Raw genomic sequence first — 25,814 nt, 5'->3', positions numbered from 1 at the left:
TTAGACAGCTGGAGTCACCTCTGTCCCTCTTCAATCCTTCTGCAAGATTCCTTAGGAGATCTCCTGACTTCTGAGGAACCACACTTTTGGACCAGACTCGCTGAAAGTCAGCATGAAGAGCAAGATGCACTTCTGGTTGGGACTAGAAAGCTGATACATTATTTGGTTTACAGTCAGCTGAACGTGACTTCGGATTTTTGGAATATATGTCCACTCTTACCCCTTCCTCCCATTAAGTGGAAAAGCAGACAGTGGCTGGGTCTGTAGTAATTTTATTGTAACAGAGAAAACCAGGTACGTCTACACGGTTAGAGCAGATGGTGGTTATCTTTCCCAAGGGCTGAGTCTGAGCCGGGCTGGTAGCATACAAACCCCAGACTAGCTCCTTCCGATCCTACCCTGCATGTCTGACTCATGTGAAGACAGGCTGCAGTCAGGATGAATGAGGACGTCCAGCTGGGCAGAGGCCCCACCCCCGTAGGAGCCAATCAATCACTGAAGAGGACTCTGAAATCAAGGGCAGGGTCCCACTCTCCCCGGCTCTTTGCTGAGACAGAAGGTTATGGCATGAACAGAAAAACTACATTCTTTATTCTTAGATCACTCCTAAGGATGAGGTTGATGGTCAACCGAGCAGTAGAATGGGATGAAACTCCAGGCTACAGAACAGCCATGACAAGACATTACATCTTCTACTGTCCCTGTTGGTTTTTGTAAAGCATAATTTCCATAATGTGGTCTGCTGACACAGTTGCTCCACACCACGAGGACACACTCGACAACTGTTAATGACAGAACTAGTTATTCTTCTCTTACAGCCTCTAATATGAGAGGCTTCAGGTAAAGCTTCTGACCTGTGCCTATGCCATGCTGACAGGTTTTTGGTGCTGTGATTTTTTTGCATGTGTAAACTTTCAGAAAAGCTGGAGACAAAAGGATGAGGGAGAGTTTGGTTTAGAGCCGACGAAGTTCCAGATATCAGCCGTGGGAGCCTCTGCCCTACCTCTTTTCCGAGGAACGCGTTCAATCGACAGGAGTTATGCACCGTGGTTGAAAACAGGATCTACTCAACACCATCCACCCTCCCTCACCCTGCACGTGACTCTCATGAGAGCAAAGGCTGAAGGGAAAGTGATCTCTGTTTCCTTGCACCTGGTGATTACTTGGTGACCTGGTGAATGGCGTGGGCCAGGTAGCCCACATTGCCAGAGGTGACCCCGGCCACAGAGATTCGACCATCCTTTGTCATGTAGACTGAGAACTCCTTGGTCAGCCGCTCCACCTGCAGAAGGAAAAGAGCTAGGCAACCAAAGCGATTTTAAAGCAGGATGATGGGGCTGCGAGATGGCTCAGCAGGCTAAGGTGCTTGCTACCATGCCCGATGACCTGGGTTTATTCCCAGAACTTATATGGTAGACGGAGAAAACTGATCCTGAAACGGACTCTCTGACCACACGGGACAGAAAAATATGTTAAAAAAGTAGGAGCCAGGCATAGTGGCACATGCCTTTAACCCCAGTACTCGGGAGGCAGAGGCAGGTGGATCTCTGAGTTGGAGGCCATCTTGGTCCACATTGTGAATTCTAGGATAGCCAGAGTTACACTGTGAGACCCTGTCTCAAAAACAAACAACCAGACAAACACATAAAAGCTTTAAAGTTGGGGTTGGGGATTTAGCTCAGTGATAGAGCACTTGCCTAGCAAGCGCAAGGCCCTGGGTTCGGTCCCCAGCTCAAAAAAAAAAAAAAAAAAAAAAAAAAAAAAAAAAAAAAAGCTTTAAAGTAGGACTATGATTTTTAAGCATAAACAGGTAAGGAGAAAAAATACCCTCAATATTAAGCAGGCTCAGAATTTGGCTAGGTAACAGCTCTTTGTCCCTTCCTTTGAACATCATAAGCACAAGCAAACAAACTATTATACACCATGTGTGAAGTCCTGGGCTGGATCCCCAGCACCACAACAAACAAACAAATAAACCCAAAACATCAACAACAACGACAAAAGACCCATAGAAGTTCTTTTCCACCTCAAGCCACTGCTGTCACCACCAAACTGAAAAAATAAAACAAAATCAAAAAACAAACAAAAACCGACCCCCACCCCAAGGTATGCACACACACCCATTTTAGTGCACTACGTAGGAAAATCTTGTCTCAAAGATGGGGGTGGGGGGTTGGGGATTTAGCTCAGTGGTAGAGTGCTTGCCTAGCAAGCACAAGGCCCTGGGTTCGGTCCCCAGCTCCAAAAAAAAAAAGATGGGGGTGGGGTAGGGCAGAGCTAGAAACCAGGCAGTCCCAAGTCCAGGATGAGGCAATGTTAAAACCTTACCTCTCAACACAGCCCCACCACAAAACCAACCATCACCACCCAGAACTACCTCATGTCCCCTTTACCTAAGAGGGCTCTAAATTAAGGACACTTGAGTTAGTAGGTGACCGAGGACAAATCCTGGTTTGCAAAGGGCGGGGCGGCTGTGGAGAACGGGGAGCGCTCACCTGCTCAGGCTTTAGGCCGGTGAAGCAGAACATGCCGATCTGATCGGTGATGTGCTGCCAGTTGTGGGACGAGCCCTCTTTCTTCAGGTTGGAGACCAACTGGGTCCTCATGCTGATGATGCGGTCAGCCATGCCTTTCACCTCCTGCAACCTGGTAGGAAGGCAGAGGGGGGATGTCATGCCCTGGCCAAGCCCCACACCTAAGTGAGAGGCCCGCACTCTTCCACTTGAGCTCTTCTCCTGAATGCCTTAGTCCTCGAGTCTCAACATAGTCAGTGCTGGTCGAGGAAGAGAAAGATGTTTTTAAGCTTTAAGTGCTTTGATTGGCGGGGGTAAGTCGGTGCTTGGTGTTCTTGGAGGCCAGAGGAGAGCGTTGCATTTCTTAGACCTAGAGTTATAGATGGTTGTGAGCCACCATGGAGAGGTTGGGGTTTGAACCCAGGTCCTCTGGCAGAGCAGCCAAGGCTCTCAATACCTGAGCCACCTCTCCAGCCCCAGAGAGTTTAACTATCATCGTTAACTCGTACTGGAGTACACAGGGAAGTATCATTTGAAAATGGGAACACAAGGGGCTGGGGATTTAGCTCAGTGGTAGAGCGCTTGCCTAGGAAGCGCAAGGCCCTGGGTTCGGTCCCCAGCTCCGGGGAAAAAAAAAAAAATAAAAAAAATTAAAGAACACGGAAATATTAGAATATGTTTTCATTTTAACCTGAATGTGGGGGATGTGTGGCTGCTTCGGACTGACCACAGCGGCCGACTATGACTTATTTGCCTCTAGCAGAGGCGTGGTTCTGCCAGCTGCAGATAGTTTCTGAGATTGTGTGACATTTGGGATTCTGGGAACTTTCCAGAGGGTATATAAATCCTAGCGCCCCAATCGGCAGAGCGGGTGGTTATCAGTCACTCAGAGGGGTTGGTTGCAGGGCTGTTAGTAGTCACGCTCAAAGAAGAGACAAGAAAGGAATTAAGACTCAGGGATCTCTCTCTCTATCTCTATCCTTCTTTCTCTCCTATCCAGTGATAGGAGGTGAAAGGGGAGGGAGGCTGAGAGGATAGAGGGTGGGAAAAAGAACCCACAAAGTAGCAAAGACCAGCTACACCCAGCACTTAAGAAGCAAAGGCAGGTAGATTTCTGCATTTTGAGAACAGCTTGGGTTACAGTGTGAAACGTTATCTCAAAAGAAGGAAAACAAGCAAGCAAGCAGAGACACAGTGGCCAGCAGCTGGCGTCACCTCAGCGACATCATTAATCCTGGTCAGGGCAGGGTGGCTCCTGGCCCGAGTGAGATCAGGATTTTACCTTCTGGTGACGAGAGCCACCCAACTTAATTCAGTCTGAAGAGCTGGGTCCTATAGGGACTGAGCATGTGACCTGTGTATCTCACATGCATCACTCACTTAGCAAAACCCTGCCACCCTCCAGAGAATCAAGTTCTGACTTCTCACAAAAGTCCATCAAGTGCATCCTGACAGGCCGTCTCCTCTGATGCCCTGAACACTACTTGGTGTTGTTTTTGGTCAGCTTTGCATGTAGTCCAGGAAGCCTCAAACTCACTTTGTAGCCAAGGTTGGTCTTCCTGGGGCTGAGTTATGGTTTTTGTTTTGTTTTGTTTTGTTTTGTTTTTCTATTCTTTTTTTTTTCGGAGCTGGGGACCGAACCCAGGGCCTTGCGCTTGCTAGGCAAGCGCTTGAGTTATGGTTTTGAACCACTGCATGGGTGCTGGGAATCGAACCTAGGTCCTCTGCAAGGGCAGAAAGTGCTCCTAACTGCTGAGCCATCTCTCTAGTCCAAAATAAATAAAGCTTCAAAAAGGTATTAAAAAACAGATTAATATGAGAAAATAGGTATTGAGATTGAGTATAGATAATAAAAAATGTAAGTATGCAGAAATGTCGATTCAGTGCTAGTCAGCGAGGAAAAGTACAGGGGCTGGGGATATAGCACAATGCGTGCTGGTCTACCTGCATGCGACCCTGGGTCTCACCTCCAGCATCACGATACAGAAATATCGTTTGGAGGGAGTTCCCTGTGCCAGGTACTTCAACTGAGCTTGAATTCCAGGGAAGGCAGGTTTTATTTACTAAATGCAGAGATGACAGAATAAAAGAACCTGCCATTCTTTTAAGGTGGGGGATACCTAAACCTATTTGTGCCAACAAGATGCACACACCCTTCTCTTCCATCCCCTTCTTCCACATACGGAACTATAGGCGGCACGGAACAGCTAGCAATCATTACCATTGCTTCCGCAAGTCTGGAGAAGTCAGGATGGTTGCGGCGATCCGGGCTCCATTGAGAGGCGGGTTGGAATACAAGGGGCGGATCAGGATCTTCAGCTGTGACTCCACCCTTTTGGCTTCTTCTGCATCTTTGCAGACCACAGTGAAGGCTCCCACACGCTCACCTGAAAAGGCAGAGGATACGATCTTCTAGCAGGCTGAAACGAACGGTGGTGGCATTCGCTACATGGTATCTGTTTCTGTCAGAGGAACCACAACAGCCGTTTGTTTTGAGACAGAGTATCAACGCTCTGTGGCCTAGACTGGCATGGAGGTAGGTGGTTCTCCTGTCTCAGCCTCCAGAGACTGCATCACAGGTGTGAGCTACCATACCTGACGAACAGTTCCTTATTAGAAATAAACTGTGGGCTGGAGAGATGGCACAGCCGTTAAAGGCTAGGCTCACAACCAAATATATAAGAAATAAACAGTGTTTGACCAGTCAGAATGGTGAATTTGAATTGAGCCACAACAGAAAGCATTCGGGGGCTTTTAAAAATAATTTCCCCCCACAAAGCTGGTTTCTCTGTGTAGCCCTGGCTGTCCTGGAACTCACTCTGTAGACCAGGCTGTCTCGGAACTCAGAGATCCTCCTGCTTCTGCCTACCAAGTGCTGGGATTAAAGGCACACACTATTACAAACACGGCTCTGCCCCTTTTCAAAATTTTATTTATTTTTATGATTTCTTTGTATGTGACTTTTAATTGTAATTTTCTGGACTGATAATATAGTTCAACTTAAAATTTTCTTTTATTAGTTCTTTGATAATTTCAGGGTGTCGTCGTGTGGCCCTGGCTGGCCTGGCACTCACTGTGTAAACCAGGCTGGTTCACGGACATTCCCCTGCATGTGACTCCAGAGTGCTGGGATTAAAGGTGTGTGCCACTGTGCTTGGCATTACCTTTTCTATTTATTTATTTATTAATTATTTTTTTCTGGGGCTGCTGTGGTGCACCCCTGTGTGTATGTGAAGGTCAGAGGACAATCTCTCCTTCAACCATGTGGGGTGAACTTCAGTCATCAGACTTGGTGGTGAGCACTGTACCTACTGAGCCTTATTGCTGGCCCAGGATGGCTTCTTACTGTATTTAACTCCTTGGCTCCTGTATCACTTACTTTGCATGCGGAAATAACTAATTTTTCTCTTTCTTTCTTTTTTTTTTTTCACTACAGGAATTTCAGGATGTTGAAGATATATATGCCTGAGAAAATCTACAGTACTCTCCCCATCTTAGGAATACTGTGCGTTGGCGACCTGCAAATGTGCGCACACAAGCATGTGAATTGTCCCTGCAGATTCTCTGCTTTGTGGCATTCTCCCCAAGCTCTCGTTTGAGAACACGCCTTACTTTGGGCCCTCTGGCTTACCGTACAGGCCCATGTTCTTGGCATAGGATTGGCAGAGGCAGACATTGATGCCCTGCTCGATGAAGTGCCGCACGGCCCAGGCGTCCTTATCACCATCGCCGCTGGCAAAGCCTTGGTAGGCCATGTCAAAGAATGCGAAGAGATTCTTTTTCTGGGAAGGAACAAGAAGACCAGCGTTTGAGGCAGGCCACCTGCAGATGCCGGGCTACTGTATGTGCTGTCAGCACCAGGCGTGCTGACTTCCCCGAACACATCAGCAGCTTCTCCACACGTGGCTGATGCCAGAGTTAATTTATCACCGTACTTTACGGCTATGGCTCCTCAGGCCCGCGGTGGTGCGGGATATGACTTTTGGGCAGGACTAGCATCAGTCTTTCTGATCCTGGGGCTCACGAGATGACCTTATGGAGCTCTCTCTGTTGGCTGCTTCTGGGTCTTACTCTGTTTGAAGCTGAGGGTTTTGACAGAAGCAGTAAGAATGGGGGCAGAGGAATTCTCTCTGGGAATTAGTGTCTTTGGTCACAGCCAGCTCCTCTCAAAGCAAAGGCAATGCTGGGCGAAGGGCCGAGCAAAGGAGGGGGCACAGAGATGGGCCTCACAGGACTACCATGTAGCCACTGACGAGAACAAACAGGAGCCACCAGCTGGCCTCCTAGGCTACAACCGCTGCTGGGCCAAAGACACGTTCTCGACATTTTTATCAGAATTCACTACATCCAGGCTGAAGGATGAAAACGATTTTCAAACTATTCCCATATTGTCAATTTCAGAACCCTTCCTGGCAGTTATCCATGTGTGGGGTTGGGGGGCAGGTTTAGGGTTAAGCAAGCAGTGACTGATTTAATCCTCCTCACCTTCACCACCGCCGCCATTTCCTTCCACTGCTCTGGACGCGGGTCCACGCCCGTGGGGTTGTGAGCGCAGGCGTGCAGAAGGAGAACACTCTGCTCTGGGATTTTCTAAGGAGAAACAATGGAGATTTTTGCTGTGAAGCTTCAAAGGAAACAGCCGACACCCTACAGGTCGCTGTTAACTGAGAAGTGAGAACAAGAATCTAGGAGCTAACCGGCCTCCTCTAAGTCAGATAATGAAACCAGCTGGGAGACACCGAACGTCTGGCCTGGGAAGCCACACTTACTGATATGTCTTCTAAGGCTCCAGAGAAGTCAAAGCCGCAAGTCTTGGGGTCATAGTATCGATAACCTTGCAGCTGCATGCCGGCATCCCTGAAGATGGGCGTGTGGTTTCCCCAGGATGGTTTGGGCAGAAAGACATCTCGGCTGAACTTAAAAAATCTTTGCTAGAAGACGGAATAAAAGGGAGTGAGGAAATGAAGAAAGAGAACAAAATGCTAATGTTTTCCCGAGATGTTTTTCCCTATGGGCTGTAGCAAGATGGCCTGGGTGGAAGCCAGACTCAGAGAGTTATTCTGGCTATGAGGTAAAACACCTGTGCAGGCCCCGCCAACTGAAAGTTCCTTACAGGGGAATCTGCTAGCTAGTCTTATGTCACCTTACACGCACTTAAAGTTATTTATGTTGTTTATTATGCTTTAATGTGGGATCTTGTGGGTTATGATGGTTTGCATATGCTTGGCCTAGGGAGTGGCACTACTGGAAGTGTGATCCTGTTGGAGTCTGTGTGGCCTTGTTGGAATGGGCATATCACTGTGGGTGTGGGCTTTAAGACCCTCATCCTAGCTGCCTGGAAGCCAGTCTTCTGCTAGAATGAAGGCTGCTTCAGAGGAAGATGTAGAACTCTCAGCTCCTCCTGTGCCAGGCCTGCCTGGATGCCCCCATGCTCCCACCATGATGATAATGGACTGAACCTCTGAACCTGTGAGCCGGCCCCAATTAAATGTTGTTTTTATGAGAGTTGCCTTGGTCATGGTGTCTGTTCACAGCAATAAAACATTGAGACTGAAGTTGGTACCAGGGGCTGGGGTATTGCTGTGATAGGCCTGACCATACTTTTGTTCGGAAGAATGTGGATTTCGGGACTTTGGGTTTGGAGAGCAGCGGAATGCTTTAAATGGGGCTTAATGGACTATCCTAGTAGGAATGTGGAAGACTTTGTTGCTGGGAGTAATTTGAATTGTGCGGACCTGGCCCAAGAGGTTTCAGTGGAGAATTTCAATATATGGCCTGGAGACTGCTTTGGTGGTATTTTGATGAAGAATGTGGCTACCTTTCCCCCTTATCTGAAGAGTCTGTCTGAGGCTAAGGTAAAGAGACTCAGATTAATTGCACTGACAAAGGAAGTCTCAGAAACGCCCAGCAGAGATTTGCATTCTGGTTAAGTCTCTTGAAGAACATTTTGAACAGGTCTAAGAAAGGAAAAAGAAAATATATGGTTCGAGTACTAAAGGGGCACCAGGAATTGAAATGGAGCTAAATCTTGTGTTCAAGGAGATAACAAATTAAGGGTCAAGATCTTACCCAGCTAAATTTAGATTTTGCATGCTGGTACACACTTTTAACCCTAGGAGAGGCTTGCAGATCTCTGAGTTCAAGGTCAATCTACACAGCAAGATCCAGGACAGCCTAGTTTAAGCAGTGAAGGAATTGGAAAAGAGGAAGCTGGTGATAATGTAATAGAACGAGGGGGCCATGTTCCAGCCCCAGCAAACAGCAGAACTCAGCAGCTTCGGCCAAGTGGCTCTGGCTTTTGAGTCCAAATAAAAAGCGTTATTGGGACAACTGATGCCGGTCAGTTGGAGCCAAAAAATTAGTGGCGATTAAGAAAAGATCAACATCTCTGGGGTAAAATCTTCTGGGAAGTGTTTTCTGAGAGGACAAAGGAGCTGTGTTCCAGAGGCAGCCAAAGTTGTACCTCGTGCAGTAGCTGTACTTGGTAATGTGTGAGCGTCACCCAGGTGGTACTGGTTTTGAAGGCATGGAGAGCACCTGAGGCTGGGCACTGTGAGAGGCCGTGGAAGGTCACTGGTGAAGGTGCAGCCTCAGTTGCAGTTGACAGCCCAGGACTGAAGGGGTCGTGCAAAGGAATAGAGGCTTGGCAGCGTGAAGAGAGCCTGTGAGAGGTTATGGATGAAGCCTAGCTGCAGCAGAAGAGCCCAGCGTATTGGAGATGCCATAGGATGATCCATAGGATGATCTCCAAGAACAGCAGCAGCAGTGGAGTGGATCAACCTGAGCCGAGAATGGTACAGAGGGCAGAGCTGAAGAAGTGAGGCTAGTCCTTTGTGGGAGCCCATAAGATCATGTGTGGATCCCAGACATTGGAACAAGAAGCTGTAACAATGAAGTTGTCTTGGAGACTCCAAGATGTTCAAGATGCCAGAACTGTGGTCTATCTACTGAGGAAAGCTGTTGACAGGGAGACAGAAGTTTGTTACAACAAGAATGAAAAAGGAGTTGGAGATCTGAAGTCTGCTTTGACGGCAGCCATGGAGATGCAGAGTTTGGAGTTTGCCCAGCTGCTTTCCTGTTTTGCTTTGGGAATTACAGTTAAGTGATTGGATGAATCTCAGAGACTTTGAACTTTGTTCTCGTCAGAGTTGCCTTGGTCATGGTGTCTGTTCAGAGAGTGAAACCCTAAGTAAGACAGGCTACTGGTGAGAGTGCAGCCCAGTTGCAGGAAAGAACCCCAGCATTTTGGAGATGTCAGTGCCATGGAATGGCCGCCAAGAACAGCAGCAGCAGTGAGTGCCAGAGCCTCGAAGACCAGCTGTGTGTGCTGCAGAGAGCAGAGCTGGAGTGACGCAAGCCCTTGGAGGAGCACAGACTATGAGTAAATCCCAGATAACTGGACATTGAGTTCTTTATATTTTTGGTTGTGAGCCTAGCCTTTAATGGCTGAGCCATCTCTCCAGCCCTATTGAGTTCTTTATACTGTTGGAGTTTGGCTTTTCTTGGTTCAGATTATGACTGTACCTTGGTCCTTCCCTCTTTTTTTTTTTTAAGATTTATTTATTTATTGTATATAAGTACACTGTAGCTGTCTTCAGACACACCAGAAGAGGGCATCAGATCTCATTACAGATGGTTGTGAGCCACCATGTGGTTGCTGGGATTTGAACTCAGGACCTCTGGAAGAGCAGTCAGTGCTCTTAACCACTGAGCCACCTCTCCAACTCCGGTTCTTCCTTCTTGAAGGTCTTTAATTTTGATTTTCACAGGAGCCCACAGCTGAAAAGCTGTTTTTAAAAGAGATTTTGGATTATAGAGGGGATTGGATATTTTTAAAGAGACTGAAATTTTAATGTGTCTGAATTTGTTAAGCCTGTGGGATTTTTAAAGTAACTTATGTCTTCATCGTGAGATCCTGGCGTTGAATATGAAAAGAAAGTTGTGGCTTAAAGGTGACAGGTGTATCAAGTTGACAAGGGGTTAGCTGTGCTGGCTAATCTTATGTGAACCTGACAAACTAGCGTTATCTGAAAGAGAATCTCAACTGAGAAGATGCCTCCATAAGATCTCACTGAAAGGCATTTTCTTAATTAGTGATGGGGGAAAGCCCAGCCCATTGTGGGTGGAGACATCCCTGGGCTGGTGATCCCGGGTTCTATAAGAAAGTGGGCTGAGCAAGCCAAGGAAACAAGTCTGTAAGCAGGATGCCTCCATGGCCTCTGCACCAACTCCTGTCTCCAGGATCCTTCATCGATGAATAGTGATGTGGAGGGAGTGTAAGCCAAATCCTTTCCTCCCTTGGTTTGTTTGTTTTTCTTAATAAAAGATTTATTTATTTTATGTATGTGAGTACACTAGCTGTCTTCAGATACACCAGAAGAGGGATCACAGATGGTTGTGAGCCACCATGTGGTTGCTGGGAATTGAACTCAGGACCTCTGGAAGAGCAGCCAGTGCTCTTAACCGCTGAGCCATCTCTCCAGCCCCCAACTTAGTTTTTGATCACAGTGTTTTTGATGTAGCAACAGAAACCCTGACTAAGACGTGAATTGAGTAAGTTAAAACACATGCTCCCTGCTAATTCTACATGCTGTGAATAGTGGCCCACACCTTTAAGTCCAGCAGCTGGGGGGCAGGGGCGGGTGGGTCTCTGAGATTGAGGCCAGCCTGGTCTACAGAGTTGAGTTCCAGGACAGGCAGGGATAGACTGTAAGACTCTGTTCTGAAACGACAAAACAAAAACCCCCAAACCAAGAACCAACCCACCCACCCACCCCCAAATCTTACTATATGCTCAACACACTGACTTTATTATTACTTTACTCCTTATAATTTCCCCATGGCACCTTCTTCACCAGAAGACAGGAAACTTGCCAGTTCCATGGAACGAGGAAGCCTGGTGCTGGCTGAGTAGCCACACTCAGGCTAGGAAGTCCTATTAACCGTCTACTGAATTTTTTTTTATGATTTATTTGTTTTATGTAAGTACACTGTCTTCAGACACACCAGAAGAGGGCATCAGATCTCATTACAGATGATTCCGAGCCACCGTGTGGTTGCTGGGATTTGAACTCAGGACCTCTGGAAGAGCAGTCAGTGCTTTTAACCGCTGAGCCATCTCTCCAGCCCTCTACTGAAATTCTTGAAGGAGTTCCACTCACCAGAAAGCTGGCTCCGACCCTCAAGGCTCCAGTCCCGGAAATGGTCTGCACAGTTACAAACTGCAGGGAGACACAGAGTCAGTCTCGCTACCCTTACACTTCAGAAGGTCATTCTTTCAGATAGTTGATTATGTGTGTAGTTATAGTTACTTGTGAGTATCTTGTCTGCATGTTTGTTCGTACATCATTCTCATGCCCTTTGCCCTGGAAAGTCAGGAGGCATCAGGTCCTTTGGAACCTGGAATCTGGAGTTACAGATGGTCGTGAGCTGCCTCCTGGGTGCTGGGAATCAAACCCAGGCTCTTTAGAAGAGCAACAAGTACTCTAAACCACTGAGCCATCTTTCCTGCCCCTGTTCCGTTATTTGTAATGTGTATGCCATGTGTATAGGGGCATGAGGTCTACACATGGTGTGCATGCGGTCTGTGTAAGACAAAATTTTAGGATATAAAAATTCTTTCTCAATACGATAAAGGAGTGATTTCTACACACAGAAATATAAAAACACTAAAATAGTCACTGTATCCAAACGTTATTTTAGAAATACCATGTTTAAACAGCTAGTCAACACATATATTAGGACAATGTTAGTATACTTTGCTTTTATTCTGTGTGGTGCGGAGGACTGAACCTAGGGCTTTTACACGTGGGAGGCTAGTATTCCACCAGTGAGCTATTAATACACGTCTTATGTCTCTCTTAGGCAGAGAAATACATTTGAAAGTATATCCATTAAGTCACATTTCCCCTTTTTCTTACAAAAGAAAGTAAACCACAGTCAGTGCGCGTGTCTGTATTTTAGGCTCATGGCCTCTCTGCCCATGTCCTGTGACAGAGCAGCAGAGGACAGTCATCCCAGCCCCGCCCTCACGGTCTACTCGTGGCTGCTTCTCCTGTCCAAGCTGAACACATGACTGTGGGACTAATTATAGGCCTAAAACAAGGCCCAGAGAGGCATTTCTAACGCACACGCGACGTAAAAAAGGTGAAACTCATCACCAACAGCAAGCTCGGCCAAAGTTTTCAGTCAGATTCTGTCAAGTGTTCATGATAACCAATACAGTTAGACTTTCTGTCTACAGACAGGAATTAGTAAGCATGGCCACCTCGGCCATTACACACACATAAATCACCATGTATGTAAACACAGCAGGTACCAAGCTTGAGCCCTCCTGGCTTACCCGGCCGCTTTTCAACACTTCGCTGTTCTCGCCCAGGGCCAGTTCTGCAGAAGCCTTACAAAAATCAGCCAGTCCCCCGATGGGTAGGTATTCTTTGTCCAAATTTTTCCCAGCAATCTGGGCCTCTGCCTAGACAAGAAAACATAAGTCTTAGTTTTTTTCTTCTGACTTTGTCCTACTAAGATGATAATAAATGGTTTAGGAAGTAAATGTCAGAAGCAACGCTGGTATTTAGGCTGGCTATGAACTCCAGGGCCCTCATGGTCTTCCTGCTCAGCTGAGACGGGGCACTTGGCAAGCCATATGAAGTTACTGTTTCAGAAGGATAAGTGGAATATTTGACATTTTGTTTTACAGAACGGAAATACTTTTTGCTGCTTTATATTTTAATATCATTTCTGTGAAATAAATTCTATTTATTTTGAGGTAAGGTTTCCTTATATGATCTAGTCAGGTGGTTTGGATGAGAATGTCCCACAGGCTCATTTGTTTAAATAGCCAGCCCGGATGGTGGAACTGTTCGGGAAGGGTTAGGAGGTGTGGCCTTGTTGGAGGAGGTGTGTGTGCCTCTCTGCCTCTTACTTGCAGATGGAGATGTGAGCTCTCCGGTGTTCTCCACCATGGAGTCACTCTGCCGTCACGGACTCTGAAGTCGTAGCTCAATTAAACACTCTAAGACTTGCTTGGTCGCTCTGTTTTACCACAGCACCTGAAAAGTAGCTAAGACATCCAGGCTGACTTGGACCCGCCAACATCTTGTTTCAGCCTCCCAAGTGCTGAGATTTCTCTTTTTTACTTGTTTTGAGACAGGGTTTTTCTATGTAGCCTAGGCTGTCCTAGAACCTGCTAAGTGGAATAGGCAGACCTTGGACTTCCTTTGCCCCCTGAGAACTGGGATTAAAGATAATGTGCCACCATGTCCAGCACAATTACTGGCATATGTGCCATCGTCCTGGCTAAAGGTTCTTATATGGAAAGGTAAGTCTTTCTTGTTTACCATTCAACATAAGAGGGCTCTCTTGCAGTGCGTAAGAACGGAACTTATGAACAATGTGTGAGGTACATGTGAGATGACAAAATCCCATTGAATGTATAAAAGAAATGAATGTCAGGGTACGTGCCAGTCCGGGAACTTTCACTGTGACAATGGGGAAGATTGTCACCCTTCCCAACTTACAGGGTTGTGGTGAATTATGGAGATAATGGACAATAATGCTTGGTTGTGGTCCAGCCTACAACAATAGCTTATCAGTGAGTAGGCAGTAAGGGCTGTGGTCCAGCCTGCAGCAACGACTTATCAATGGGCAGTAAGGGTTGTGGCTCAGCCTATAATAGCTTATCAATCACCGAATACATTTTTAGAATTCTTGTGATGTTGGGCATCAAACACAGGCCTTTTGCAGGCCAGAAAACACTATCACATCAATATCTCCAGCCTCCAGTAACTTTTGAAAATGTAACAAAAACTGAGAATGAAAGACGCTATCCTGTAGTTGAGGAAGGGTGGACAGGGCATGCCTCTCTGGGTCTGTGGATTTCGCCACAGAAATCATGATGAGAGGAATGGAAATAAGTGTAGCTGCACCCACAGCTGGCCATTCCTCTCATTAAGAGAGCCTCTCGTGCCTTCTCAGGATTAGGGACCATGCCTGACTTACAATCTAGCAGGCCTTGTAGCTCTGATCCACTTTCACAGCTAAGGAAGATCATGGTCTAGAAAAACCCAGGGGATTCACAAAGCCGGTGCTAGGACCTGGGGGTCTCCAAGTCCAGCACTCCTTTTGGCTCCCTTCAGATTCCACACCCTACGCCAGCAGGAGACAAGTGCCAAGCTCACCTTCCGAACACTGGGGAGCACGTAAGGCTTTCCGTTATCGTCCCGGTAGGCACCAACTCCCAGGTTCATCTTCTTGCTGTTGGTATCTCTCTTGAAGGCTTCGGTCACTCCCAGGATGGGATCTGGAGGTCCCATTTCAACATGGGTCCACCAGGAGCTGAAATGAGAAATATTTTACCTCAGCCACATGAGCTAGATTCCTACAGCCAGGTATGTCTCTGCCATTTTGGCGCATGTGTGCTGCAGAACAGGCACCAGCTATCCAATAGCATGAAAGCCTTCAGAAGACTGGAGATCAGCATCTTCTACACAGATATGACAAGATGCAGAAAGACAGCACCCAGGTGATTTTGGGTAGGATAGGGTGCGACCACAGGATTAAAACATTTTTTTTGGGTTGGGGATTTAGCTCAGTGGTAGAGCGCTTGCCTAGGAAGCGCAAGGCCCTGGGTTCGATCCCCAGCTCCGGAAAAAAAAAAAAAAAAAAAAAAAAAAAAAAAAAAAAAAAAAAAAACAAAAACCAACATTTTTTTTTTCCAGCTATTAATGGATGTGACTCATATACGTGGTGACTTTTTATCCAGCTATAAAGAAAAGTAAAAATTAAACTTTCAGGTAAGTGAACAGAACCAGTAAGTTATGAATGGGGTAACTTGGACCCAGAGTCAGATGTTCTCTCCCTACCTCAGAATCTTTAGATACAAGTATATAACCTGGAGTCATCACAGAAATCAGGAAGATAAAAGGAACCAAGGAGACAAAGGTGTGAGAGGGAGGGGCACAGGACACAGGTGCTATAAAGTGTGGGAAATGGGAAAAATGAGGGTGGGGATTTAACTGGGAAGCAGAAAGGGAGAGGGGGGCTAATAAGGGGTGTGTGTGTGGTAAATAACTCTAAAATGTTTGAAAAGCCACAGAGAAACATTTTTCATTTCATTTACACACTGTATGATGCTATGCCACTTGGATGACCATGTTCACCAAGTGCATTAGACCACCTAACAGAATGCCAGGCACAGGAAACGTTTCTTTGGGTTGTTGATCAGGGGAGCCTCAGAGACTCCCAAACTCATGTGACCATTGCCGTTCTCCCCGGAACTATAAAAGGTAAGGCGCCCCAGCTGAAATAACACATGCCAGCCGAAAGACTTGGCGAAACTGATCTGGAAGCCGTCTCCTGTGAAGCTTTCATTGTATCCTCTGGAAAATGCTCTGCAAGCAGCCAAGGGGGAGGAGCCACCAGTAGTCCTACTCAGCCTTAAAACGGACAAACCACAACAATGACCAGCCAGGGCAAGATGGCTCCAAGCATGCAAGACTGATACTGTGTATCTTGCAACGATCCCCAGCCGTGCAGTTGTTTCTCTGAGAGGAAATTCATGCCTTGTGGTTGGTGACTGTTACTTTGTGTAGGGCTTTTTGTCTTCCACTTTTCTCCACCCCTTTTCCTTCTACCCTTCCACCCCCTAACACTAGATAAGAAAAAAAAAAAAAAAAAAAAAGGATAGAGAGGAAAGGAAAGAGATCGCTGAATAAAGTCAAGGGTTGGAAAGGGGCGAGTTATCTTGTTGGACTACTTCTTGCTGATTTGGGGGTGTCTCATTCCTTAGGGGCAAGTTTGTTCTTCGTGGTCAGGATATCTAGTTTCTTGTTTCTTCTTTTTGCATGACTGCTTAGCAAACCTTAACCAATAGCAACCAACGACCTACCTCTTGGAGCCCTAGCCTTTATATACCCTCTGAGAAGTCTCCAGAATTCCAAACATCACACAACGGCAGAAAGTATCTGCAGCTGACAAAACCATGCCTCTGCCAGAGCACGAGGCAAATCATAGCTACTGTGGACAGTCCTGAAGCAGCCCCATGTGCCACACCTGGGATTAAAATGAAAACGTTTTTATATACTTTTTTTTCCCTTTTTTCTTTTTTTTCCGGAACTGGGGACCGAACCCAGGGCCTTGAGCTTGCTAGGCAAGTGCTCTACCACTGAATCCCCAACCCCTTTTTATATACTTAAAAAAAAAAAAAAAGAAACCTAAATTCCAAAATTGTCATAGTGATGCCTGGTATTACAAACCAGCCAACTGCCTGTATCAAGAACCCTACAGGAGCACCAGTTCCTATCACTTCCCTAAATCAGCATCCTTCTTAACTGTGCTTTGGATATCCGTGACCCAGAAATGCCTTATGTTTTCTTCATTAAGCTCGAAGTTGGCAAGCTCTAACAGGCCTCCACCCTCCTGAGAACTATGCTTACAGGTGTGTGCAAGACGGCCGGTGTCGGGATCAGAACTACCAATGACTGTGCAGAAAGCCCTTTTAACCCTGGACTATCTCTTCAGTCCAATTTCACCTTATTTTGGAGTCAGGGTTTCTTGCTAGAACTAGAGCTTGCCATTGGCTAGACGGCCTGGCCACTGAACTCCAGGTTCCACAGGCAGAAGCACTCACCTCATAAAAGTAACTTTTTGCCTGATGTGATCTCAAAGGCTTACTCCCTCCATATAAACCTAGGCCTAGTCGTGGAAGCTAGCCCCCAAGACTTACTGCTGAATAAAGTCACCTTTTGTAGCTCTTTCTGAACTCTGGCAGGCTGCTTAACTCAGCTGTTCTGGCGAGAACTCCTCTCCAAGCCGAATGATTCAAACTGCCCTCTCAGACTTTTTGCTATGCTTAGCCTCAAACTAACTCTGGCGATCTGTTCTGATATTTTGGCTCCTTCTCCTTCTCTGTCTCATTCTGTCTTCCCCTGTCTAGTTTGTTCTGTCTTCAACCTGTCTCTGAAAAACTCTCCCTTTTCTCTCTGCTCTGCTGTGTCAAATCTTCCTCTGATTCGTCGCCTTGCCACACTCAACTAGACATCACTTTCAAACATGGCTGCTTTCTTCTACGAACTAATTTTATCTTCATTGTTTGGAATTAAAGGTGCGTGCTAAGGCCAAGCCACAACACAACTAGAAGCAGGATTTTACAGTAAACAACGCAATCTTGGGGTTTATGGTATGATCAAATATCCTGTAACACCCCAAAGTTAGACACTGTCTAGGGGTGCTAGTGATCTGGACTCAGTGCTGCCTGCCTGCACAGCCAGGACTTGACCCACTGAAGTCACCTGGGCCAGGTGACTGTACTGCCAGAGTAGTCGTCTTGCCTCGGCTCTTGGTAAATCCCAAGGTGCAATAGAATGTTCAACAGCCATGCTTAGCTTTCCTTGATATTCTTTTTTTTGTTTTTGTTTTTAGTTCGCCCGTGGCCAACAAGATAGCAGCAGCAACCAATGACAGTTTATGTTTTCATGCTGAATGTTGTAGAGTTCTATAGAATGGCAGAAGTCTATTAAGAGCTGACAAGTCTCTCCCTGCCCCCTACACACACACACACACACACACACACACACAGAGCTAGAGAAAACAAATGAACAAGTGCGACACTAGTCTAGCTTGTGTCGTGGCTGGGGTTCAAACCCAGGGCTTTATGCATGCAGACAAGCGTGACTCTACCAGTTGAGCCACACGCCCAGCTCTTTGGTTTTAAATCTAGTTCAGGTGCTTCTGTCTACTGGAGCTTACGCTAGGATTTCTGCGGCTGAAATAACAAAACCCACCCTCGCTGTGTGTCAATAATGTGGAAAGACTAAGTGCCTAACTGACATGTTTTCTACCTCTGTACAGAACTGACGGGCTGGATTACAAAATCCTCAAACAACAGGCTTCTGCTATAGTTCTCAGTACTTACAGCAATCAATTCTTCCCCGGCACCAGTGTATGTGCAGGAAAAACATGTATTAGGGGAGTACTTAACCCAGGTGAAAGGGACAGATGTTCTGAGTAAAAACTAAATTACTTTTACTTAGTTACAGGAACTCCAGTTCCTAAAATGCTTCTAAGTTCATTTAAGGAAAACTGTGGTGAAGTCATGGGAAGAAGTGGGAGTGGGGGTAGGGAAGGTCAGAAGTGATGCAATTTCAGGGTATCCGTGTATGCAATTCTCAAATTTAAAGAAAAACAATATTGCAAATTAGCACAAGTCAAATTTATATTAAATGGGATGAATTATTTGGAAAAGCTTTAATTTCAAGAACAATTATTTGTTCCTATTCTCATTAATATATTTCATTTTTTAATTATTTGCTAGTGAAGGGTTCTACTGTTGAGCCATAACCCCAGTCTGGATTTTATTCTTTTTGAAAGACTTATTTATGTACGTGAATACTCTGTCAATTCAGACGAACCAGAAGAGGGCACCGGATTCCATCACAGATGGTTGTGAGCCACCATGTGGTTGCTGGGAATTGAACTCAGGACCTCTGGAAGAGCAGACAGTGCTCTTAACCACCGAGCCATGTCTCCAGCCCTGGATTTTATTTTGTTTAGACTTAGAAGAATTGAACGGGTCATATTTCTCACTCCCACCAGCACCAGGAGTTACTGAGGTGCATTTGTTAGAGCACTGGGGATCATAGGTGCAGATGTGGCTTCAGCCTCTGGCTGGAGAAGCCCACTGGGCACGAGGGCTACGTGCTCTTTCTTCCCTCTATGTAGCCCAAGGTTGGCCTGGAACTGTTAAGCCACTTGCCCACAGATCCCCTGAGCGCTGGGATTACTGTGTCTGGCTATTAACACAGTTCCAGAGCTCACAGTGGGTGGTGTAGGATAGTTGAGTGCCTGGTCACAGCTCCTTACAAAGCTTCCACTTGTGTGGGGTTTAGCTATTAATATTTACTGTGTTGGGAAGTAAACCTGAGAAATCTGTTAGCTATTACTCACCTGAAAACGGGAATTGTAGAAAACCGCTTGCGTGACCATAAATAACACCTTACAATGCTATGGAAATAGTTTTGACCTTCCAGGTGTGGTGGTGTCTGCCTGAAACCTCGGCCTATGACAGTATCAGATGTATGAAAGGGAGTGTGAGGACAGATTCAGACGGCGCATCCTGTTCCAATCTTCCTCTCTCCTGCCTTCCTTTTGAGAGTGGTAATGGGAGCCTGGGCAACTAGAGGGGTGAGCCCTCATTGCCTCTTCAGAACAAGCAGAGAGCTATGTACAGGATCCTCATATGCCCTGGCAGACAGCTTTGCAGAACTCAGCATCTACTTATGTACTGCAGTTCCTGTCTCCCTCATGGCAAGTGTCCAGGTCTCCTACGGTGAGTGCATTCGTCAGTGTCGACCGTGTGTTCTCAGGTGCGGCCTTCCTAACACTCGCTTAGGTCCGGGATGGAAAGCAAGTATGGCTTATAATTCTGATTTATAACGTGTCTGGAAGTTTGTTCAATCTGGGTGGCCTAGTTTCCCTGGTGTAGTGACTGCTTTACTTGCTACCGTATAAAACACCATTTTTACCTTTCCCAGTCAGCTCAGACAGTATTGTGTTGCTCTCCTAGATTTCCCTAAACTTAATGCTAACTCCGTTTTGGCCCTGATTTTAAATGGTAACCCCTCACCCAGATTTTCTGGCTAGGAATTATTTTCTGACTTAGCTTTGTGTATAGGTGTTTGCCTGCATGTATGTGCACCGTGTGCGTGCCTGGTGCTAGCAGAGGTCAGAAGGAACTAGTAGATCCTCTGGAACCAGAGTTATAGGTGGGTGTGAACTCCATTTTGGGGCTGGAAACCAAACCAGAGTTCTTTACGAGAGCAACAAGTGCTCTTAACTGCTGAACCATTTCCCTAGTCCCCAAAGCTAAGACAACTACATTGCACATTTAATGTTAATATTTTACTGTCTTTTTTGACGAACAGGTAACCCATGTTTCCCAGGTAGTCATGAACTTATTTGTCACATGATCAAATTTCACCTGCCGGCTCCTTATTATGTGGCCTTCCTGAAACTGGATATGAAATATAGGCAAGAAGAATTCTCAGGCTTCCGTTTAAAACAGCGTTTGGAATTTCCTGGAAAAGATTAGCTTCCCTTGTAATTAATGCACCCTCTTGGCAGAATGGGTACACGAACGTATCAAACCGCGGGCTTTCACTTCATGCTTGACTACGCCTCTGAGGAAAAGATAATTTTACTGCTTTTCTTAGGAGAAACAAGCAAGAAGCTTTTTATAGTTTCATATTACATATTACATAAACAAAGTTGTTGTGTGTGGGTGTGAGTGGGGGGTGTGGGGGGATCTACGGGCTGGTGATCCTTTAATATGATTCTTCATGTCATGGTGACCCCCAACCATAAGATTATTTCACTGCTACTTCGTAACTGTAATTCTGCTACTGTTAGGCATCTTCCCTTGCAGGCAGTGGTAGTGGTTGAGCTAGCCAAGGGTCAGTGCTGGGAAGTTCACCCTTGTGGTGCCCAGCTGCTGGGCTGAACGACTCAAGCTACCACCCAGGCCCAGATCCAGGGCTTTGATTGGCCTGCTCACTGCTGGAGTGTGTGAAAGGCCTGTTCCTGCAGGTTCTCTAAGACATAGGGCAACCCCCCCCCCCCCCCCGGGATATACAAGAGGAGTTCCAGTAAGGATCCGGTATTGACAGTGTAACAGAAGCCAGAGGTCTTGAAACAGACTAATGACTCATTGCAATGAACATTTGCAAGATTCGTGAGCATAAGGGTGCACTGTGGGAGTCACACTGATTGATACACTAGAGCTTCCATACTTTTTTTTTTTTTTTTTTTTGTGGTGGGGGAGGTTGCAGGGGCAGAGGATAGATATGAAGAGACAGGGTGATGAGTGGGATTGGGGTGCGTGATGTGAAACCCATCAAGAATCAGCAAAAAGTTCAAGAACAGCCGCTTTAAGGTGTCCTGAGGCGATGATTATAAACTTGCCATGCTGATGTGCTTTATAGAGTAGAATATTAACCACTTCCTGTGAGACTAGCTGTGGGGTGACCAGTAGGGAGACAATTAGCAGTGCAGCCCGGCTGTGAGTCACAGCGATGACTTTGGGATAGGGAACTGAGTATGTTTTTGGCGAACCTCCCCCCCCCAAAAGACACTCGAAGTGCTCGAAGGAGAAAAAGTTAGGGGGTCTTCAGGGAAAAGGGGCCCTGTGAGCTGAATGCTAAGGATGAGAGGGGTAGGCAGAAAAAATGCGTGAGACACAGGGTTAAGAGTAAAGGTGGAGGGTGTGGAAGCTTTGTGCTGCTGCAGTAGAACCCGGAAGGTATAGAAATCAGGCTCCAGGCGACGTAGGTGAAATGTTCAAGTTCTTTCACCCATGTAGTCTCTGCCAAATGCTTCAGCGGGGCACCGTGAATTACTCACTAGGTTTTCCTAGCCAGCCATGCCCTGTGGAAAGGGCAGCCAGCTAGTGCTCCCCAGCCAGCCTCACTCTCACGAGTAATGCTCCGCCCCATCTCTTGGGGCTCCCAACAGAACCCATGCTTGGTGGGCTGTTGATTCTGTTCTTTAAGAGCAGGTTTTATTTCTGACTTGGGATTTCTCAGGATTTTACTTCTTTCAATGGCATCTGTCTTCTACCAGCCTGCCCTGGGCAAAGTGCAGGGATTTAATTAAGTAGCTTACCCACGTATGAACCGCGTGAGTAGAGGCAGGAGAGGTGACTCCCAATCTCAGGAATCCTCATCTGTTAAATGTGGCGTAACTGTTGTCTACCTCAGAGGGTCAGTATTAAGAATGAAAACATGCTCAGAGGGGCCAGGCACAGAGTTTCTGATGTTAACTTGCATTAGTTTCTAAGTCATTAATTACTACAGTTTCACTTGTCACCATTCAGCCACTGGTGTAGAGCCCTGCGAGACCAGTAAGTAGTGCCATCAGACAGCATATGGCTACAGGAACGTATGGGCAAACGCCTATCTTTCTGGCTTTAAAATTACTGTTATTACTTTACATTCTCAGTAAAAGAGACCTCATCTTTTCCCATTCTTAGCCCTAGGCAAGGAATAAAAAATGATTCCCTAGCTAGGTAGTGGTGGAGCCCACTTTCAATCCCAGTTACACAGGAGGCAGAGACAGGCGGATCTCTGAGGCCAGACTAGTCTACAAAGCGAGTTCCGGGACAACCAGTGCTCTGTTACACAGAGAAACCCTGGCCTCAAAAACAAAACTGAAACCAAAACCAAACTAATCAAAACCAAAAAAAAAAAAAAAAAGTCTTCCCTTTCCTCTTTTTAGGGGTTACTGTAGGCTGTGAGGGAGAAACGCGGACTTTGAAACAACTCAAATAGGCTTTGGTGGTTTCTCACCCCCAGTTCAGACAGAAGCCATGCAGCCACCTGCCTATCGACATCACTGTCATGAAGCGTAGAGTGAAATGAATACTTTGGCTGTCAAGGACATTCAAACATCCAGACGGCAACTTTCATTTTTAAAAAAAGGCCCTTAAACAATGGCAGAACTGCCTCCTGAAAGGACAGGAGGTATCATCCTTGTTCAATAGTATGAACAACACTCACATAAAATACGTAGCAGATAAACTCTCTAGAAGCCTCAGCCACGAATATTCTTGCATTCCTAGTAAAACGAATGCCCCGAACAATTTCAGAACACCGAATTTCGAGCAGGTTAAGCATAGGGGCAGTAGTCCTTGGATCAGCCATGACTGGTCAAATTTCATGTTCTCTGTCCCCTGTTATCCCTCGCCTTAAAGCTTAAAGATTACAGACATGGGAGAGCTCTGCTATCTGTGAAGAAATGGCATTAGATGAAAACCAGAGTGCTCCCAGGGGGTAAACTGATAACCTGTGGCCTACAAAATTATTCCTACCACTGCCCTTTGGACAGAGGTGCAGGGCCACAAACATTGAGCAACAAACGGTGACCACTCAACCAAAAGCTGCCAGGTACAAAGTATTGAGATAAGCCTTTCAAACGCTTTGTGTTTCCCAGAGGCTGAAGCAGCTTCTGGAACGTTTCTTACTTATTTACAGTCTCTACTCTAGCACAGGTTGGCTCAGGAGAACGGCCCTGAACTCAAAGGCAATTCCCCTGTCTAATCCCCCCCCCCAACATTTTGTTTTTGATATATATTTTGCAGCACGATTTGTAGATTTTGATCTAAAAAATGAAAAAAAAAACATTTAAAACGCTGCATTTGTTCAAAAAAAAAAAAAAAACCAACCAACCAACCAACCAACCAAACAAACAAACAAACAACAACAACAACAAAAAAAACAACGCGGGCTTAAAATAAAAATATACAAAGTGAAAGGCACTTCACGGGCCAGACATATATCTCTGGCACAGTGCTTTCCTGGTATGCACCGTGGCCCTGGGTTCTATCCCGGGTGGGGGAAGGGAAAAGGAAGCTGGTTGTAGTAACACCAGGAAGGTACACGTAAGATGACTACAGCAGGTCCCAGGCAGGCCTGGTGTACATAGTATAAGTTTCAGGCTAGTCAGGACTACATAGTAACCCTGGCACTGAAGCAAGTGTTTAGATACAACTCAGGACAAAGTTGCCAAGGTCTCTGCTCTCCCTTCAAATCTGACAGGGAAATGACAGAAAAGGGACGAGAGTCAGGCTCTCAGACTGAAATCACTAAGCAGTCACACCCTCTCACCAAGTAGTTTAAGTAAAGGTCACGTCTCTCAGGTATATACGTTAAAAACAAGGGATAGTTCGGGGTTAAAATAACGGGAAAACTGATTTTTCTTCTGCTCATAGAAGTAGCCCTTTTTTTCGTTCTCCAAACTGCAGCATACATAACTCCCCCCAACCCCCATTCTCCACTTCAGGTGGGCAGGCTTAAAAGGGCACCCATTGGCACGGAGCCAAAAGCGGACTCTGGGAAGGACAGACTGTTCTATTAGCCTGAAGACTGCTTGAACACATTCAAAGAAAAGAAGGCAACCATAACAAGTTAAGTAGGCTTCGCTCCTGTTAGCGTGTGCTCTGGGGAGGTGTCTGCAGTACTCCAGGAGACTGTCTCAAATCTGCTCTCCTGGGGCTCACGGAAGAAGAATTAGGAGTTACTAGTTCCCGTATAGGCCTGGAACTTTCTTCTCAGTACACCTCCGTTTAAGATGACTCATTTGTCTTTTTTTAAAATTAAAAAAAAAAAAGGCCAGTCAGTCCTCTTGTCTTGCTCACAGCTGCATCACCAGCAGCAACTGGTCCAGTGCCTGGCTCGGAGACACTGGGTTACGAAATATTTAAGGGACGAAAGAGCTGACTGAGATGCAAAGAAAGATCGATGGCTTCCAGTCAGCCGAATCTCCCAAGGGTTTAAAACAAAGAAAGCGCATTACACTTCAACCCTTTCCCATCCAAAGGCCAGACTGATCCGCCAGGGGAGGGGTATCATCAGGCACTAGTGTGGTGACACTGAGGGAAGGATGCACCACGCCAAGGTCACGGATGCAAGCCGGATCTGGGAGTCGCGAGAACCTCCCTCCATGTGGTCACATTTCCCTCGGCCACGTACGTTGCCGCGGTCGGCTTCTACACAGCACCGCCAGATTTAGCCCTCTGGACCGGGACAGGTGGACCCGCCGCCCCGCAGGGCAGCTGGTCAAGGGCACTCGCGCCCCCCAGCACTACAGCCAATCAGCGACAGGCAGCTCCGGCACCGTAGCCAATCGGCGAGAGGATGGCCCAGCGCCACCGCCCACGTGCTCACCCCTCGCCCCGCACCCCACTGTGCTGAGTCCGCATCTTGGACCCCCATCACCCGCTATTATTGGGGGTCTGGGTGCAGTCGAGAGTCACAATTCCCATCCCCCGGAACTGCGCTGGCTCTCTGTCCAGCGATGCAGGAAAGGGATGAGGGGTCCTGGGGTCACCGTGAGGCGCAGACACTGGACTCTCAGACCCGGGACAGGCAACCCTTGGGGACACGGGAGGGTGAGGGTGCGCGCGCGTGTCCGATCGCGGGGTAGGGTGCAGGTTTCCCAGGGTCCACAGTTCGGCTGGGCAGGGGCAGGCCCGCGGTCCCGCTGCATCTCCGTATCCCTCCGCTCACCTGGCTCTGGCAGAGGCTGCGGCTGCAAGGCCTGGGTGAAAGGCAGCAGCCATCCCGGAGAGGACGCGACCGGAGTGCAGGAGGGCCATGGTGGGTGGTAAGACGGCAGTGGATGGTGGTAGAACGGAGATCAGGGGAAGCGTCCGCTGAAACCGAGGCGCGGGCTCCTAAAAGGTGAGGACAGTGACTTCCCTGGGCGTGGCTAGAGCGGCCCCACGCCGGAACGAGCCATGTCGCAGCGGCC

The 25,814-nt window shown here is 46.9% G+C and overlaps 1 protein-coding gene across 1 annotated transcript; it reads right to left on the bottom strand.

The window, feature by feature from the left end:
- Positions 1 to 255: 255 nt before the first annotated feature.
- Got2 (glutamic-oxaloacetic transaminase 2) lies at positions 256 to 25,777 on the bottom strand. Its single transcript, NM_013177.2, is given in 10 exon segments — positions 256 to 1,282; positions 2,496 to 2,646; positions 4,735 to 4,900; positions 6,145 to 6,295; positions 6,999 to 7,103; positions 7,283 to 7,444; positions 11,675 to 11,734; positions 12,856 to 12,984; positions 14,693 to 14,849; positions 25,571 to 25,777. Coding segments are annotated over 10 exon segments (1,293 nt in total). The 5' UTR covers positions 25,660 to 25,777; the 3' UTR covers positions 256 to 1,159.
- Positions 25,778 to 25,814: the final 37 nt, after the last annotated feature.

The sequence above is a fragment of the Rattus norvegicus genome, chromosome 19, assembly GCF_021556685.1.
Source record: "Rattus norvegicus strain SHRSP/BbbUtx chromosome 19, alternate assembly SHRSP_T2T, whole genome shotgun sequence".
NCBI classification, from domain to species: Eukaryota; Metazoa; Chordata; class Mammalia; order Rodentia; family Muridae; genus Rattus; species Rattus norvegicus.
This window is presented reverse-complemented; position numbering and strand designations above follow the sequence as displayed.